Raw genomic sequence first — 16,737 nt, 5'->3', positions numbered from 1 at the left:
CCGAACCAAGGAGGCGCGGCAGCAGACCGAGGAGCAGCATCTCGGTCTGCTGCAAGAGACCTATTATTGGTTGAACCAGCCAGAGGTCCAGGAGGATCCTCTGGCTTTAGAGTTCGCCAATCGCGGCGCTGATCTCCTGATGGAGAGGCCTCCACCGGAGAGCGAGCACCTCCTGGAGGAGGTACGTGCTTGCCTCCAGCAGCTAGCCCAGCGTCTCATGGAGCGGAGACTTGGGCTAGCTGTACCACAAGGCACGGAAGCTGGGTCCCCGTTGTCCGTCCTAACGGAGAGGGTGCAGCCTCCTGCCAGCACCAAAACCCGGCGGAAAAAGAAAAGGACGAAGTCGCCAGCGGTCGCCCCGTCTATAAACCTGGGAGCGTGCGCGCTCGTTCCCGCTGCCCATGCGACCAGGGAACTGGAGGACTGCCCGGTCAATCTTCCCTTCACCGGCGCTGCACCGCTGCTAGCGCAGCCGGCTTTCCCCATCCGGAGAGAGCAGCCCACCGCTACGGACCTACCACCGCCTCTCGAGCGGTATTACTTCCGGCCCGAACGACTGGCCAATAAGGGGGCCAGCGCGGTGCGAGATGTCATCCCGCGAATACCCCGACGATTTAAAGGGGCCACGCTCGTCTTGCCCGCGCAGGACTTGCCAGTCCCGCCACCGCCTCTGACTGAGCAGGCAACCCCTGTGCCTGCAGCCCCTGCTCAGGCCGAGCAGGCAACCCCTGTGCCTGCAGCCCGTGCTCAGGCCGAGCAGGCAACCCCTGTGCCTGCAGCCCGTGCTCAGGCCGAGCAGGCAACCCCTGTGCCTGCAGCCCGTGCTCAGGCCGAGCAGGCAACCCCTGTGCCTGCAGCCCCTGCTCAGGCCGAGCAGCCGCCTTCGTTACCGCCATTGCCGGCGGACCCCGCTGCCGTGCAGCCGCCGCCGCCTGCGCAGCCGCCTTCGCTGCCTGCACAGCTCCCTCCGCCTGCTGCAGCTCCCGGGCAGGCGCCCCCACTGCAGCAACCTGCTGCAGCTCCCGGGCAGGCGCCCCCACTGCAGCAAGCTCCTGTTCCTGACCGCGCTCCTGTTCCTGTCCCGGCGCCCCCTTCGCCTGCTGCAGCTCCCGGGCAGGCGCCCCCACTGCAGCAACCTGCAGCTCCCGGGCAGGCGCCCCCACTGCAGCAAGCTCCTGTTCCTGACCGCGCTCCTGTTCCTGTCCCGGCGCCCCCTTCGCCTGCTGCAGCTCCCGGGCAGGCGCCCCCACTGCAGCAACCTGCAGCTCCCGGGCAGGCGCCCCCACTGCAGCAAGCTCCTGTTCCTGCAGAGGCGCCCCCTCTGCAGCCGCCTGCTGCAGCTCCCGGGCAGGCGCCCCCCTCTGCAGCCGCCTGCTGCAGCTCCCGGGCAGGCGCCCCCACTGCAGCCGCCTGCTGCAGCTCCCGGGCAGGCGCCCCCACTGCAGCCGCCTGCTGCAGCTCCCGGGCAGGCGCCCCCACTGCAGCCAGCTCCTGTTCCTGACCGTGCTCCTGTTCCTGCAGAGGCGCCCCCTCTGCAGCCGCCTGCTGCAGCTCCCGGGCAGGCGCCCCCACTGCAGCCGCCTGCTGCAGCTCCCGGGCAGGCGCCCCCACTGCAGCCAGCTCCTGTTCCTGACCGCGCTCCTGTTCCTGCAGAGGCGCCCCCTCTGCAGCCGCCTGCTGCAGCTCCCGGGCGGGTGCCCCCACTGCAGTCATCTGCTGCAGCTCCCGGGCAGGCGCCCCCACTGCAGCCAGCTCCTGTTCCTGACCGCGCTGCAGCAGCTCCCGAGGCGCCCCCTGACCGCGCTGCAGCAGCTCCCGAGGCGCCCCCTGACCGCGCTGCAGCAGCTCCCGAGGCGCCCCCTGACCGCGCTGCAGCAGCTCCCGAGGCGCCCCCTCCGCCTGCTGACCCGGTTCCTGTCCCTGGCCCCGCTCCTGTCCCTGGCCCCGCTCCTGTCCCTGGCCCCGCTCCTGTCCCTGGCCCCGCTCCTGTGACTCCTCTGCCCTTGCCTCGGCGTCCTCGGCCCCGACCGAGGGGCGTGATGTCCGTGTCCCGTAAGGGGCGGGGACACAGACGCAGGGCTGGGGTCCCGCCCGCCCTGCCCCCTGGCTCGCCCTGCCTCGCCTGCGCTGGGGCTCGGGTGGCGCCTGCGGGTCCTGGCCCTCCGGGTCGGCTGTCGCCTGCGGGTCCCCCTCCGATGCCTCGTCGCCCTGCCTCGCTCCCCCCTCCGGTGCCTGGTCGGTCGCCGGGGGGCTCCCCGACGGCGGCTCCTCGGTTGCCTGCGGGGCCCCTACCTCCGGCCCTCCACCGGACGTCGCCGCCTGCTGCGGCTCCCCCCTCCTCTGGGCCTTCGCCGTGGGCCCCTCCTGCTCCCTCGTCCCCTTCCCCGGTGCTCCCTCCTGCTTCCTCCCTGGCCCCTCCGCGGGTCCCTCGCCCTGCCTCCTCGGCCCCTCCGAGGTCCCCTCCGGCTCCGGCCTCCCGGCCGCCTGCGGCCCCTCCGGCTGCCTCCCGTCGCCCGCAGGGGCTCCCTCGGGCTCCCCTTCCTTCCTCCTCCTTCTCTCCCTTCTTTCCTGTCTCTGTCCCGCCTGTCCTTGTTCCTCCTCCTGCCTTTGTTCTGCCCCGCTGTGTTCCTGGTTTCCCGTCGTTCCCTCCCGTCACTCCCGCTCCTATTGTTCCACCTGTTCCCTCTGTTCCTCCCTTCCTGGTCTGTCTGTCGGCTTTTCCTGTCTTGTGTAGTGTCCTGTCCTGGCTCCTGCCTCTTTGTCAGTTTTGCCTGTCTGTCTTGTTCCCTGTTCCCCGTTGATTTTTTTTGCCCTTGTCTTTCAGGTTCTGGTTTCCCGGTCTCGTCCCGCCCTTCGCCTCCTCCCGGGCGCGCCCGGTGTAGCGCGCCTTTGGGGGGGGGTTCTGTGACGCCCGCTCCGTCCGCTCCTCGTGTGTGCCACGCCCCCTAATTACCCACGTGTGATTTCCTGATCGTGCCCAGTCGTGTCTTGTTTCCTGTTGCCTTGTTTCTTGTATTTAAGTTCCTGTTGTGTACTAATCCAGTGTCTGTCATTGATGTTAGTCACGTCAGATGTTCCCTGCTACCCGTTCCCCCCGATTCCCTTATTAAAACCCCAGTTTGCCCCGTAATTCGCCTGTCTGCCTGCTTCCTGACTGCTCACCTGCCTGTTCGCCTTACCGGCTTCCAGCGTCCCGTGACAAAAACGGTTGGTGATTTTTTTTTTTGGATGTTTTATTTTTTGTGTGTTGTTACCAGATTTGTTATATTTACTAATTTTATTATTTTTTTATTTTAAATTATCTGTTAAGAGCTCTGAAGAAACTGGTTAACAACCAGCAGAATGACTGGGACATCTATCTGGATGCAACATTATTTTCTTTAAGGTCAAAGGTCCATACAACCACTAAACATTCACCATTTCTGCTTATGTACGGAAGAGAGGCAGTGTTTCCTTCACAGGTTCCCATTGAATTGCCAGTAAGTACAATTACTCATATCTTGTCATAGTTTAGCATAGTTTCTTGTGACAAGGTGATTGCAAGCTAATGAATTGGAGCTTGAACAGCCATGACAATTGCTTCTGAAAACAGCTACGACATGTTCCGTTTTTTATATATCTATTTTATAATCAAATATAAGGTCTTGTAGTTTCAATGCAGATGTTTGTGCTGTTTTTGCAAACTGTCCTGTGGTAGAACTATGTATTGAAAGTTTTCCACAGCTTTCTATGTACATACAGGGGGTGTAAATGTTTTCACCTTTTTATTTCTTAAATTGTTTACATTTAGGGGCAGCACGATGGGTTAGTGGTTGGCACTGTTGCCTCACAGCAAGAAGGTCCTGGTTTCAAACCCGTTTGAATGGGGCCTTTCTTTGGGGAGTTTGTTCTCCCTGTGCACAGTTGTTATAATTTGTATGACTTTTCAAACTGTTTTGTTTCACTTCATGTTAAGGCCATGCAGGACAGGGGAAATGTTAATCATAAATTGTGATTTCTGTCTTGCCATTGTGATCTTACTTGTTAGCTTTCCACAATCATCCTCCCTGATGAAGCAAGTTACGGTGAGTTCAAACAGTTGAAAAACAAAACAATGGAGGCCATTAAAGCTACCACAGAAGAAAATATAAAGAAATCACAGGAAAAGCAACAGGCAGCTTATGTGAAAAGGGTGCAAAAGTTGGAAAATGTTGTACAAAGTTGGAGATGAAGTTCTTTTGGCCAACATAAGAAAATATGGAAGGAAGGGTGGCAGAATGGAACCTGATTTCTCTGGACCATACACTATAGAGACAATCAGTGGGAAAATTGTAACACTAAAAAATCGCGAAGGAGCAATATTGAGAAACAAATATAACATCAGCCACCTGAAGCCATACAGAAGGAGCTCACAACCCACTACACAACCCACTGATCCATTCAACGACCCTCCTTGTGTGGAACGAGTCAAGCCCATGCTAAGACCTCAGCAGTCTTTGGACAAGGCCAATGACCCAGAGGTAATCAAGCACAACTTGAAGAGACCCTCTGTTATTGTTTTTGCCAAAAACATGCAAAAACATATTGATGGCTCAGATGACAGCACCCCTCCCCCTGACAAAAAGAACACAGGCACCACAGGCAAAATACCAACACAGGACAAAAACCCTATATCAAAGAGAACACCCCAAGAAGAAGGTCTTGTCTTGTAACTACAAAGCTCCCAGTTGGCCAGTTTGGCCCTGTCCAGTTGGCCAGTTTGGCCCTGTCCAGTTGGCCAGTATAGCCCTGTCCAGCGTTTTGTGTATTAAATTTACTTTTTACCTGTTTGACCGGTTGGTCACAAGTTTTACTTGAATTACAGATGGGTGAACAAAATAACAGCATGATCAGACAACTATACACAAAATAGTTAATCTCTAAACAATGCCAAAAATATGTTTATGTATAAACAGTTTTAAATATTAGGAAAGGGTGAAAATAAGTCCACCCTCCGTATATACCATGTTTTATGTTTGCATGAGTTCAGTTTGTCTGCTTCATTACAAATTCTTTAGATATTTCTTGCTTTTGACTGTTAGTCTGATGGACCTCTTTATTGTAACACTAACTGTTTTACATTTGCTTTTTAGTGATGATGCTTTGGGCTGCAAAGGACACTGGGAGGGTTGAAGCAGTTGTTGGCCCATACAAACTGTATGATCATTCTTTTCGCACCCTGCAGGGGAATGAGTGGCTTTCGGATGAAGTAAGAGAAGGAAAATAAGTTGTCCAACATATTAATACTGTAGTTTTGCATGTTGCTTATAAACCTGTTGTCTACAGGTTATTAATGCATATGTGCACTACATTTTGGAGAAACAACAGGCAAGTATCAATTATGACAACAGTTAACATTTGTCCATTTTTAAACTACATATTCAATCTATAAAAGACAAGATTATTTCTTTTTTACTGAAACCAATACACCAGATGTGTGCAGTTGTGGCAACATCTTTGTTTACTGGCAAATTCCGAACTCTCATGAAGGCTACTAAATCATAAAAGTATAACATTTTATATCTTGCATGATTAAGTATTACTAACTTACTCTTACCACTTACCACAGATGAAATTTCCTGTGGTGGAGAAGTGGGCATGCCCCGTGAATGTTGGAGCCCATTGGATACTTGTGGTGAGTGGGAATTAGGAACACTATATCATTGTGAAACAATAAATATTACAATTAAATATTTTTTATATTATTAAAAATATCATAACTAATATTATGTATGTTTGATTGCATCAAAATATTTCTAGGTTGTCGACATTCCCCTCAAAAAAATCATTCTGATGGACCCATTTGGAAATGAAGCCTCCTATGAGAGGAGAATTTTGCGCAACTGGAGGTATCACAGTTCAAGTATATTGAATATTTTCTTTTGGAAAAATTATAATGTCTTTACTTTGTTATATGTAAATGTAATGACCTTTATGTTTTAGGAATTTTATGAAACAGAGAGGGGATGATGAGAACAGAGCAACATGGACAGTAGCAACCCTGCAACACAACAAGCAGAGAGATGGTAGCAGTTGCGGCGTTTTCATTTTGAAGGTAAATGTTTTAAAAACTTTTCATTGATGCTTTTAAACCTATTCCAGTTTATAATTTGTTGTATACAGGTGTTGGTTTTGCAGAAGGAATAATAATGAGACAGCTATCATTGCTGTGTGTTATTTATTTGTTGTTGTGTACAGCGACCTTGAAATACCCAAAAAGCACATTTAAATAAATATTTGTAGTTGTTCTATTGATTTCTTCAGCTTTAGTTCTATACCACCAACATTGTATTTCATGGTGTATTGCATATGCTGAAATGAAAAGATTTATGCTGAACCTCAGTTTAGAATTGAGGATATGTACTCATATTGTGACAAATTTATAGTGATATTGATATACTTGTTTATTCTTTTTTGCAGTTTGCTGAACATCTCCTTTCAGAGGGAGACATCAGTCGAGTTCAGACGACTTCAGATTTTGTGACAAATGCCCGATTGGAAATAGCCTGTTCCCTCCTGGAATATCAGGGTGGGTTCTAGAGTAATTAAATATCCACAATAATCATCTAACTGTGTTGCTTCAGTCATACACATTTCATAATAAAAGCACAAAAAGCTTATGGGAACTTCTGTGTGTGTAGGCAAGGCATTGGACTTACTGTGTCATTTGCTCCATGTTGGAAGGCGATGTTGACAAAAGCCTAATTGAAATGGTAAATTTTTGCAGGTCATTAAATATATACAACAATATATATATAAGTATTACTTATATATATATTGTATTACTTATCAAGGGTTACAGTGTTACATGTACACATTAAAGCACACACTAACAATTGCAGTTACATGTAAATTGTTATGTACATGTAGTTAAACAAACTGTACAAATATTTTTACTTTGTTGTCTGCAAAAGATTCTAATTTATTACTTTTTTATACTTACAGGTCCAATGCGACCACTGCAACAGATGGGCACATTTTCAATGTGCAAATTTTGATCCAAAGAATCAGTTTGCTTTCATTTGTACAAAGTGTTTGTGAAAGTTTTTTTTTTTTCTTTTTGGCTTCAAATAAATATTAAAGTACCAGTACTTTTGTGTTGTCAGTTTGTTCAATTCCACCACAAAATAACATTATAATTTATGGGGTTGAAGTGTGTCATAAAAAAATCCTACCCCACTTTATGGTAGTATAATTTTATGGGGTTGAAGTGTGTCATAAAAAAATCCTACCCCTCGTTATGGTAGCATAATTTTATGGGGTTGAAGTGTGTCAAAAAAATCCTAACCCTCGTTATGGTAGTATCATTTTATGGGTTTGAAGTGTGTAAATAAAATTATGCTACCCTAACATGCGGTAGGGTATTGTTATGTAGTGCAGTTCAATTAAATACCTCCCATTTATACAGGTAGCATTTTCTGATAAGGTATGAAAAACCGATGGTTAAAACTATAACATTGCGCTACGGTAGGAAAATCTGATAAGGTAGGATGAATCGTTAGAACACCCTTACAGCGAAAACTTCGATACAAATATCCAAATTTCTAGAGAAAATACGAAAACTAACCATCGTTACAACGTACAGCGCTCTCCCCGCCCACCACAACTTGTGTCGCTACATCTACCTGTATCTACCTGATCTTCGTCCGACAATGCACATTTGTCTATTGCGTTGCTTGGCATTTAAAGTAAAATTCAAACTTCCCGCATTAAATGAGTTGCCTTGACCGATCGTTACTGGACTGCGTAGTAATGGCTTGTTAAGTGTTGTGTGCGTATTCTTTGTTTATAAAACCTTGTGAAATACCAGTCATGCTGGTAAATGTGAATTCAGAATAATAATGGAAGCAAAGGATTTTATGATTTAATTTGACCAATATTTCATTAATATTTTCAGGCCAAATGCCAATTTGGATGCAAATGTTTATTTTAAAAATCCATTTTGACCAGCCGTTGTGTATTTTTGTTGCCGTTTATCGCCAGCCGGCACTAAGTAATCGTGAGTAATTTAAGGAAAATTTCAAAGATCCAAATGAACTTTGTTGAATTATTTAACAAGTAATAATGTGTTCGTTTGTTTTGTAGTCAATTTAAGGGTCTGTTCTATTAAAGTTTTATCATTTACATGGATATTTCGTGAGTTCTTTCATCCATCTTGCACTATGTGGTTAAAACGTTCTATGCTTATAACGTACATGTTTTTGATATCCCGTCTTGTACGTAGTAACGAGGTCGACTGTATATAGTTTCAGCAAGAAATATTAAAAAAGGGGGAAGGTTTCTGATTTTATGAGCTAGTTTACACTTTCCTCACACATTTTCAAAGAGATGCTATCAGACCATCCTGGTAGCCATTCTAACATCAGGCTTAGCAGGTTTCAGAGACAGTGAATTCACAGGCCATACAACAGAACTTTCATCATGACATCAAAACCAAAACTGACAACAAGAAAGGAGACAGACAATTATCTTCAAATAGAATTAAATTCATGGATAGCTGGGTAGGTGTGTGTGTGTATTATTTTGAAGGGGGGTGTATTTTCTGAGATAAAATCCTGAAAGAGCTCCAAGTTAATAGTGAATATATTGCTTGTCTCAAGTGTATGTGATTTTTTCTGTGCTCTTGTTTTGTTTCAATAGTAAACTCGAACAAAAGTTTGTGTATTACTTTTTTTCTCCCTAAAATGCCAATTTTTGGCACCTCCAATCCATTCCAGAAAATGAATACTCGCCCAATAAAATTCCACTAGTTTCTCAGCCTTTCACAGAGTGTAATTTTCCGATATAATGGTTATGAATAATAAGATTACAGGGTGTGCATTTAGAATCGGAGAACAAGACTGAATGAAATTGCTAAATAGGCCAATACTTAGCTGATGAACTGTGGAGAGAAAAAAGAAGTTCACCCTAATTGCACCTACTGTTTTACTTGGGCCACCTTATATGCTGTGAAGGAGAAGGTTTTTATCTCATCCTCTGAGCAAAACAGTTATATCTGCTTAAGACAGCAGAGCTTTCTACTTAGAAGACAGGAAGGAGAATCGTAAGACTACAAGACATGAGGTGTTATGGGAACTAAAAGCCATATGTTGTATCAGAAGGTGAATATATACAACAAAACCCTTAAAACTTAAAACTAATAAATATACCAACAAGGGGTTCCCACGAGAAAAATGAAAGGTTTACTTAGTTATCGCTATTTTTGCAAATGCTGCTGATAAAACCCCAAACATGAGATCTACATGCAAAGACCAAGCTAGAATGAGGAAATCCAGCTGGTTTTGAGGAAGTAACACTTGTGTGCTGTTTCGTGATAATTGGTTCAACTATCACTTTGGTTTTAACAGTAAGCTTTCTGTTTTTGCAAGCTTGATGCCTAACCTCATTGGCATAAATGTTTGCTGATACTCATTGTAAAATGAAATGCAAGACGAAAAAGTTAAAAAGTAGTGTCACTTTCCATAGAAGAGTTAAATGACAGTTGTGAAGCTCTGGCTGCCTGGGATGTAATAAAATGTGGAAAGAATACCCAGAACAGAAAAGCAGACTGTAGAGCAGGCAGACCAGATCTTTATTTCATATAATTATGCCAAATGGTTCACAGTTGACTTTGGGCCTAGCTGGCTTTACTTTCTGACTCCAAATGTTTTTCAATTTGACATTGCTATGGAGGAAAGTAACAGCTAACTAAATAAATGCAAACATATTGTTTACAGATGTTGGGCGCAGAAATATTCAAGTAAGATTCATGTTGTCACGATCTCGCTGGCAAAGCGGGCGATCGTCGGGCAGGCGAGCGAACAGGAACAAGCGGACAGGCAAATACGGGGCAAAACGGGAGTTTAATCAAAGGTTTCGGGGAACGGGGAATCAGGGGGCGTGGCACACACGAGGAGCGGACGAGCCGGGCATGACAGAACCCCAAGGAAGGGGGCGACGGACGGGACGAGGCAAAACAGGACCTGAAAAACAAAAACAGAATCAATGACACGGGACCGGGAACAAGACAGAGGCACAGAACACAGCGAGGGACAAGACAAAGGACAAAACCTGACAGAGGGTCGGAAAAGCAGACAGACAGACCAGGAAGGGAGACACAGAAGGAACGGGCGGAACAAAGGGGCCAGGAGTGCAAGGCGGGTACACCGGGGCACAAGGAACAGAGACGGGCGGAACGAAAGGGCGAGCAGAAAACAGAGGGGCAGAGACAGGCGGGACAAAGGCAGGGGCGTAGGGAGACAAGGAGGGGGAACAAAGGGGAGCCCGAGGGAGACCCAGCGGGCGACGGGCGACAGCCGGAGGGGCCGCAGGCGGCCGGGAGGCTGGAGCCGGAGGGGACCGAGAAGGGGCCGAGGAGACAGGGCGAGGGACTCGCGGAGGGGCCAGGGAGGGAGCAGGAGGGAGCACCGGGGAAGGGGACGAGGGAGCTGGAAGGGGCCAGGGCGAAGGCAAGGCGAGGGGGGGAGCCGCCGCAGGCGGCGACGTCCTCCGACGGGCCGAAGGTGGGGGCCCCGCAGGCGACCGAGGAGCCGCCGTCGGGGAGCCCCCTGGCGACCAACCAGGCACCGGAGGGGGGAGCGAGGCAGGGCGACGAGGCACCGGAGGGGGACCCGCAGGCGACAGCCGACCCGGAGGGCCAGGACCCGCGGGCGCCAACCGAGCCCCAGCGCAGACGAGGCAGGGCGAGCCAGGGGGCAGGGCGGGCGGGACCCCAGCCCTGCGTCTGTGCCCCCTTCCCCTGCGGGACACAGACAGGCCGACCCTAGGTCGGGGTCGACATCGCCGGGGCAAGGGACAAGGAGTCACAAGTTCTGTCCCCGAGGGGTCCCATTCCAGCTCCTCCACCTCCGAAGAGGGAGGAGCCAAGATGGAGTCGTCTGGGACCACCTCGGGGACTAGGGTGAAAGGAACAGGAGCTGGGGCTGCAGCAGGCGGAGGGACAGGAGCTGGGGCTGCAGCAGGCGGAGGGTGCGCCTCTGGGGATGCAGCAGGGGTAGGGAGCGCCTCTGGGGATGCAGCAGGCGGAGGGAGCGCCTCTGGGGATGCAGCAGGCGGAGGGGGCGCCTCGGGAGCTGCTGCAGGCGGAGGGGGCGCCTCTGGGGCTGCTGCAGGCGGAGGGGGCGCCTCTGGAGCTGCTGCAGGCCGAGGGGGCGCCTCTGGGGCTGCTGCAGGCGGAGGGGGCGCCTCTGGGGCTGCAGCAGGCGGAGGGGGCGCCTCTGGCGCTCTCCGGAGCTTGATCAGCCTCCGGAGGTCCTCAGCCATCCTCTCCAGATCTGAATACGGGGAGTCTGGAGAGAAGGAGGCGAAATCCTGCCCCAATTGCGCAGCGAGCCTTTCCCCCTCCGGGGGGCCCTGTGGGACCGGTTCCCCCATCACCCTCCAGTACAGTCCCTGGAGGGTGAAGTACCTGTCGGCGAGGGCCGCGGGCGATACGGGTGTGGCCCCTTTAAGAGGGCGAGGTATTCGCGGGATGGCGTCCCTCACCGCCTTATACCCTCCCCAAGTTGTCAGCCGCTCGGGCCGGTTATCGCACCGCTTGGGGGGCGGCAGCTGTTCCGCAGGGAGGGGCTCTGGGTCCGGGAAGACGAAGGGCTCGTCCTCTTCATCCTCGCTCGGAGCCCAGAGCCTCGCCAGGGAGCAGGGTCCCAGACCGTACGGTCCCAGGTCGGGACCCAGGACGAGCTCCTCCTCCTGAGGGAGCCAGGGGCTGGAGAGCGAGCAGGCGCCCAGACGGATCGGCTCTTCTGGGAGCTTCTTCCTCCCTCTCCGCTTCTTTTTGGGCTCCGTCATTCTGTCACGATCTCGCTGGCAAAGCGGGCGATCGTCGGGCAGGCGAATCAAAGGTTTCGGGGAACGGGGAACATCGGACACTGACTGACATCAAACGACATCAATGACGGACCAGGGAAACCGGGGAGACCAGGACTTAAATACACAGGACTAATCAAAGTAACTAGACAAAGCTGGAGACGATCAGGGAAATACACGTGGGTAATCAGGGGCCGTGGCACACACGAGGAGCGGACGAGCCGGGCATGACACAGGTTCACATGAAATATAATTTTAATGCCAATGTATACACACAACGACCATTTCCATGTGAAACCGAAAAAGTGTGACTATTCCAAAAAGTATTTGATAAAGTATTGTGCAAACACCAGCCTTGGCTCGATAAAAGGAACATCATTGAAGCAAAATGTTTTCTGCCTCACTAGGCTCATAGACATTAATGTATTTCTCATCACCTTCTATGTAGTAGTTGATTAGATGGTTATGGACCCATTCGTAATCCCACAAAGTAAAGCATGTTTTACCTAATCTTCTCAGTGATATGTGTTCTTGCACATTCTTGACAAAAAGATGACTGACACACATTCACCCATTTAAACATTCTGAATAGTTAAACCACCATGGAAGAAAATCTCACTTGTTTGCCAAAATTCCTTGTTGGTTTGGATGGCAGATGGTTGTGTTTAACAAGATAAGATCTGCAGCCTCCATTTTCATCCTCAGTTGCTTTCTCTTGTACAGTTCCATTTTTGGGCAAGATTTTCAGTTGTAGATTTTCATCCATGTAATACTTTTGTGAAGTGGCTTAGGCTGGCCTATCCTCTCTGTCTAGCTGCCTTCAGCTGTCACATGATCTACATTGCACTCAAGCCCCATGGTTTCCCCTACAGGTGCTGGGCCCACAGGAGGGCAGACCCATGTTATTCCTTCAGGCTATGCCTGGCCAGGCCCCATGGGTGGAGGCCCGGCCACCAGGTGCTCGCCCTCGAGCTCCTGCCACAGCCGTGGTTCCAGAGCGAGGACCCAGTCTCCTCAATCCACGTGGGGTAACAGGGTGCTTGATAATACAGATTTACAAAAAAAAATTTAGGTGCCATGGTTTTTTGAATGTACTTAGGGTATTTTGAGGGTGTTGAATTGAAAAATCCCATTACTTTTGCTGAATTGGTTCTAGTTTTTGAGATAATGGTCATCCATGAAAATAATGCGCTCCCCCAATCCGACTTATCTGTGATAACAAATGCAATAGTAAGTATTTTGATTCTTTAACAGTGTCTTAGGTGATGAAATATCCCATATAATTATTTTGTATTTTACTTTGTAGGCCTACAATGCTATGAGAGCGACTTTTTGAAGCCAGAATTCAACTGTGAATTTGCAGAGGAAAGAAGTCGGCTACAGCATAAGTTTGTCAACCCAGTCTTAGTTTATAACCAAAAAGTTCTGTCTTAAGAAGTATATGAATACATGTAAAAATGATGACTTCACCAAGAAGAGCCTGCATCAGCAGTCCTGCTGTATTCTGCTACATCTGTGGAAAGAACATGGTTAAAAAACAACAAAACAGGTAACTGCTTCAAGTACATTTGTAGATCATTCCCTGGACTGAGCATGGAAAAATTAAAAGCTGGAATCTTTGGTGGACCTCAGATTCGCAAACTCATGACAGATTCCAATTTTACCAAAAGCATGAATGAGACTGGGGCTTCGGCCTGGAGGAGTTCTGTCTCTGTTGTGAAGAACTACTTGGGTAATCACAGAGCAGACGATTATGAAGAACTGGCGCAAGATGTGTTTGCTAACTTCAGAAATTTGGGAGTTAGTGCATCTTTATGCTCTTATTATCTCCATAGCCATTGAAACAGATTTCCAGATAACCTTGGAGACTTCAGTGAGGAACAAGGCGAGAGGTTCCACCAGGATATGAAGGACATGGAGTAGGGATTTCAAGGCAGAGGGGACATACACATGATGGCAGACTACTGTTGGAGTCTCCAACGTGATTGTCCTGATGACACACATAAAAGGAAATTGCATAAACAGCGTTTTTTGAAGCATTGACATTAATAACAATAATTAATTAATATAGTATTAATCAAATCATAAATAACTTTTTCCTATCATTGTTAGATATTTCTAATTTCTTTTTTGTATGATGTTAGACTGTTTACTTACTAGTTGTAACGAAAATTAAAATATTCTTGCAATTCTGAATGCTTTTCTAACATGTTGCGTAAATTAATTAACTATTAAATATCAGAAACTAGAGCCAATCTGACAGTACCAAAATCATATTCTTAATCAGCACCATAAACGTAATATAAAACCGTTCAGACATTGTTAGTATGTTGGTAAGTATAATGGCAATCCAGAGCATTGTCGGTCAGAAATTCTTTTTTACGCTTCCCTCAACTTGCTCTTGGTAGAGTAAGCTGTCTGCGAAGGGCAGCCACCTGTTGGGACACCCAGGCGACTGGGGGTTAAGGGTCTTGCTGACGGACCCGCAGATGTGCTGAGGCGGGGTTTTAACCGCCGACCTGATTACAGATTCACAGGCTTAGCCCACTGAGCCACATGCTGCCACCTATCCAGCAAAGTATCAAATTGTTGAGTCATAAGGACCAGATCAATGCCATCCATCTACACTGGAAAATGTACCACTTTAGAAACTTTCAGAATGCATTGTAATGTTCAGTATGAGAATTAATAAAAGAATATAGCATAGTGTTTAATATAATACTTCATAAGCTCCAATGAAGTTCTCGTCTATAATGCATTATAGATATCTCCATAATGCATTATAATGGTCGGTATAATAATAAACTGTAACTGTAACTAGTTATAATGTGTCTTTCTGAGATGAAAAATTAAACTTTAACTAGTTAAAATGCACATTGTTGATATCAGAAATTCATCACTGAAGAAAAGGGGGACATGCCCTCTGATTTTGGCAATAAGCAAAACGTGGAAAGTGGACTATTTTATTTGCATTGGGAACCTAAGTGAAATTCATTTTATTTTGAAAATGAAAGCATGATGATAGCCTACTATGCTTTTGTTTGGTCATTCTCACGAACACAAGAATCATTTGAGAAAAAATAAATATCTTGATGTACACAGGATGGATAGAAGGTACAAAAAAAGCTGCCATTTTAAGGAGAAAAAAGGAATTCACAAGCAAAGGTTTGTTATAGGTTACTATTGAAACAGAACAAGAGCACATGAAAATGCATGTACACCTGGGACAGGCAATACACTGTCTACTTGAGCTACTTGTAGCTCCTTCAAGAATTTCAAGAAATTCACCCCCCCAAAAAAAAACAAACAAAAAAATTCACACACACACACACGCACACACACACACCTACAGTACTAATGAATTAAACTCTATTTGAAGGTGATTCTCTGTCTCCCGGTTGTGGCAATTCCTTTTTCTACTTATAATTAAATAAGCTTCTTATAATTAAATAAGCTAAATAAATTTCTTGTAACTCCTAGAGCAAGGTGTGTGAGGTGACTTGTCAGGTTTGATGTCAGACTGGTTACCAGGAAGGTCTGATAGCATCTTTTTGATAATGTGTGAAGAAAGTGTAAACTAACTGATCAGATCACAAACCTTCCCCTTTTTAAATATTTCTTGCTCAATCTTTAAACTATATAAAGCCTTACTGAACAGATAAATCTTCAGAAGACGGAGACCTTGGCTGCCCCTGTTTTCATCTAGAACTTTCCATTGAGTACAGTTATACTTACTGATTGTTGGAGGTACTTTATCAAGTTTAGTTCATTATTCTTGTATTGCTAGTTTGATTAGTGAAGCACAGACCTAAATCTAATCAGGAAATTAACTGCTCTCTTCCTCTTCATCCTCCAGGAGACATCATCATGGGTTTTCTCACCATCTCCACCATCCTCTACACCATCTTCTCTTTCAGTGGAGCTTTCTGGGTGCCAGAAGGTAAGAAAAAATCTTTACTGTTTTTTTCTTTTTTTCTTTTATATAACTTTTGATATTATGTGTGTAGATTTTGTATCCCTGTGTTGTGATTTCTCTGGGTATTCCACTTTCCTCCTGTAGTTTAAAGGCATGCAGTTAATTTACATTTCAACATTTCCCATAGCCTGTCAGTGTGTATGTACGTATCTTCCTGTGTAGTGGTACTTTGAATCCAAAACTCACTTAAATTGCAGTTTCCGTGACTCGTGCTTGATACGCTTGCAACTCGGACATAGACAGGATACAGTGACAACTCACACTTGGACTCAAACTTAATCATCTGACACACTGCTAGGCAGTGCTCATTAACCAGAAAAGATTTACTGAAATAATTCAGTGTAGTGTTCTGCAAAGTGTCAGTGCCCTGTCCTTGGTCATCCCCCTGCCTTACACCCTTATCTTTGCGGTACCCTGCATAGGACAGATTGATATAGAGAATGGATGGATGGATGGAATCTGCAGTGTTCATCTGTCATGTTATATTTGTATTTGCCTTTCAAATACTTTGGATACACACCTCACTAAACTGAGGTTAGTAGCTACATTACAGATTCAGTATAATTCACCACATAATTATTGCCGCCAGTATAATTATAAATTATTGCCGCTACTGCTTCAGAATTTTATGAAATGTCATTAAGTAGCAATTGTATGACTCTGAAGAGAACATTGGTTTTGAAACGCAGAATACAGGAAGTGTAGAAACAATGCTGATACACATTCATGCACGTAGCAAACCCGCTCAGATGTCTATGGTCTGCAGTATGTGCTTGATAAGAGGGAGAGAGAATTTAAAAAGTGAGAAAGCTAGATTTAACTAGCTAAAATTAAGTTAGATTTTACAGTTTACAAGAACATTCGCGATGTGACAAAATTCTCTATTGCTATTCATTATTATTATTATTATTATTATTAATAATAATAATAATACA

The 16,737-nt window shown here is 46.9% G+C and overlaps 2 protein-coding genes across 6 annotated transcripts in view; both read left to right on the top strand.

The window, feature by feature from the left end:
- The window catches only part of LOC125721125 (lactose-binding lectin l-2-like), a 116,523-nt gene that overhangs the window by 88,120 nt on the left and 11,666 nt on the right, over positions 1-16,737 (top strand). Inside the window, exons 1-2 of one of the 2 annotated variants that reach the window (XM_048997120.1) lie at positions 15,484-15,573; positions 15,683-15,766. In XM_048997120.1, coding sequence (XP_048853077.1) covers positions 15,694-15,766 — 73 coding nt within the window. In that variant the 5' untranslated portion in view covers positions 15,484-15,573; positions 15,683-15,693. Of the gene's footprint in view, positions 1-15,483; positions 15,574-15,682; positions 15,767-16,737 lie in introns of those variants that run through there. The other variant, XM_048997121.1, reaches the window with a different exon arrangement.
- LOC125721122 (uncharacterized) lies at positions 1,782-7,080 on the top strand. Of its 4 annotated transcripts, none has more exons than XM_048997110.1 (10): positions 1,782-3,207; positions 3,311-3,479; positions 4,028-4,064; positions 5,112-5,227; positions 5,305-5,346; positions 5,588-5,653; positions 5,779-5,867; positions 5,962-6,073; positions 6,439-6,547; positions 6,964-7,080. In XM_048997110.1, exons 2-10 carry the CDS (start codon positions 3,429-3,431, stop codon positions 7,014-7,016), a joined length of 675 nt encoding a protein of 224 aa, XP_048853067.1. In that variant the 5' UTR covers positions 1,782-3,207; positions 3,311-3,428; the 3' UTR covers positions 7,017-7,080. The 4 variants fall into 4 exon arrangements, with proteins under 4 accessions (XP_048853067.1, XP_048853070.1, XP_048853069.1 ...); XM_048997113.1 differs by having other exon boundaries at positions 4,028-4,499; XM_048997112.1 differs by lacking the exon at positions 4,028-4,064.

This window comes from Brienomyrus brachyistius, unplaced genomic scaffold (assembly GCF_023856365.1).
Source record: "Brienomyrus brachyistius isolate T26 unplaced genomic scaffold, BBRACH_0.4 scaffold32, whole genome shotgun sequence".
NCBI classification, from domain to species: Eukaryota; Metazoa; Chordata; class Actinopteri; order Osteoglossiformes; family Mormyridae; genus Brienomyrus; species Brienomyrus brachyistius.
Note: the sequence above shows the minus strand (reverse complement) of the source record. Positions and strands in the feature narration are given on the sequence as shown.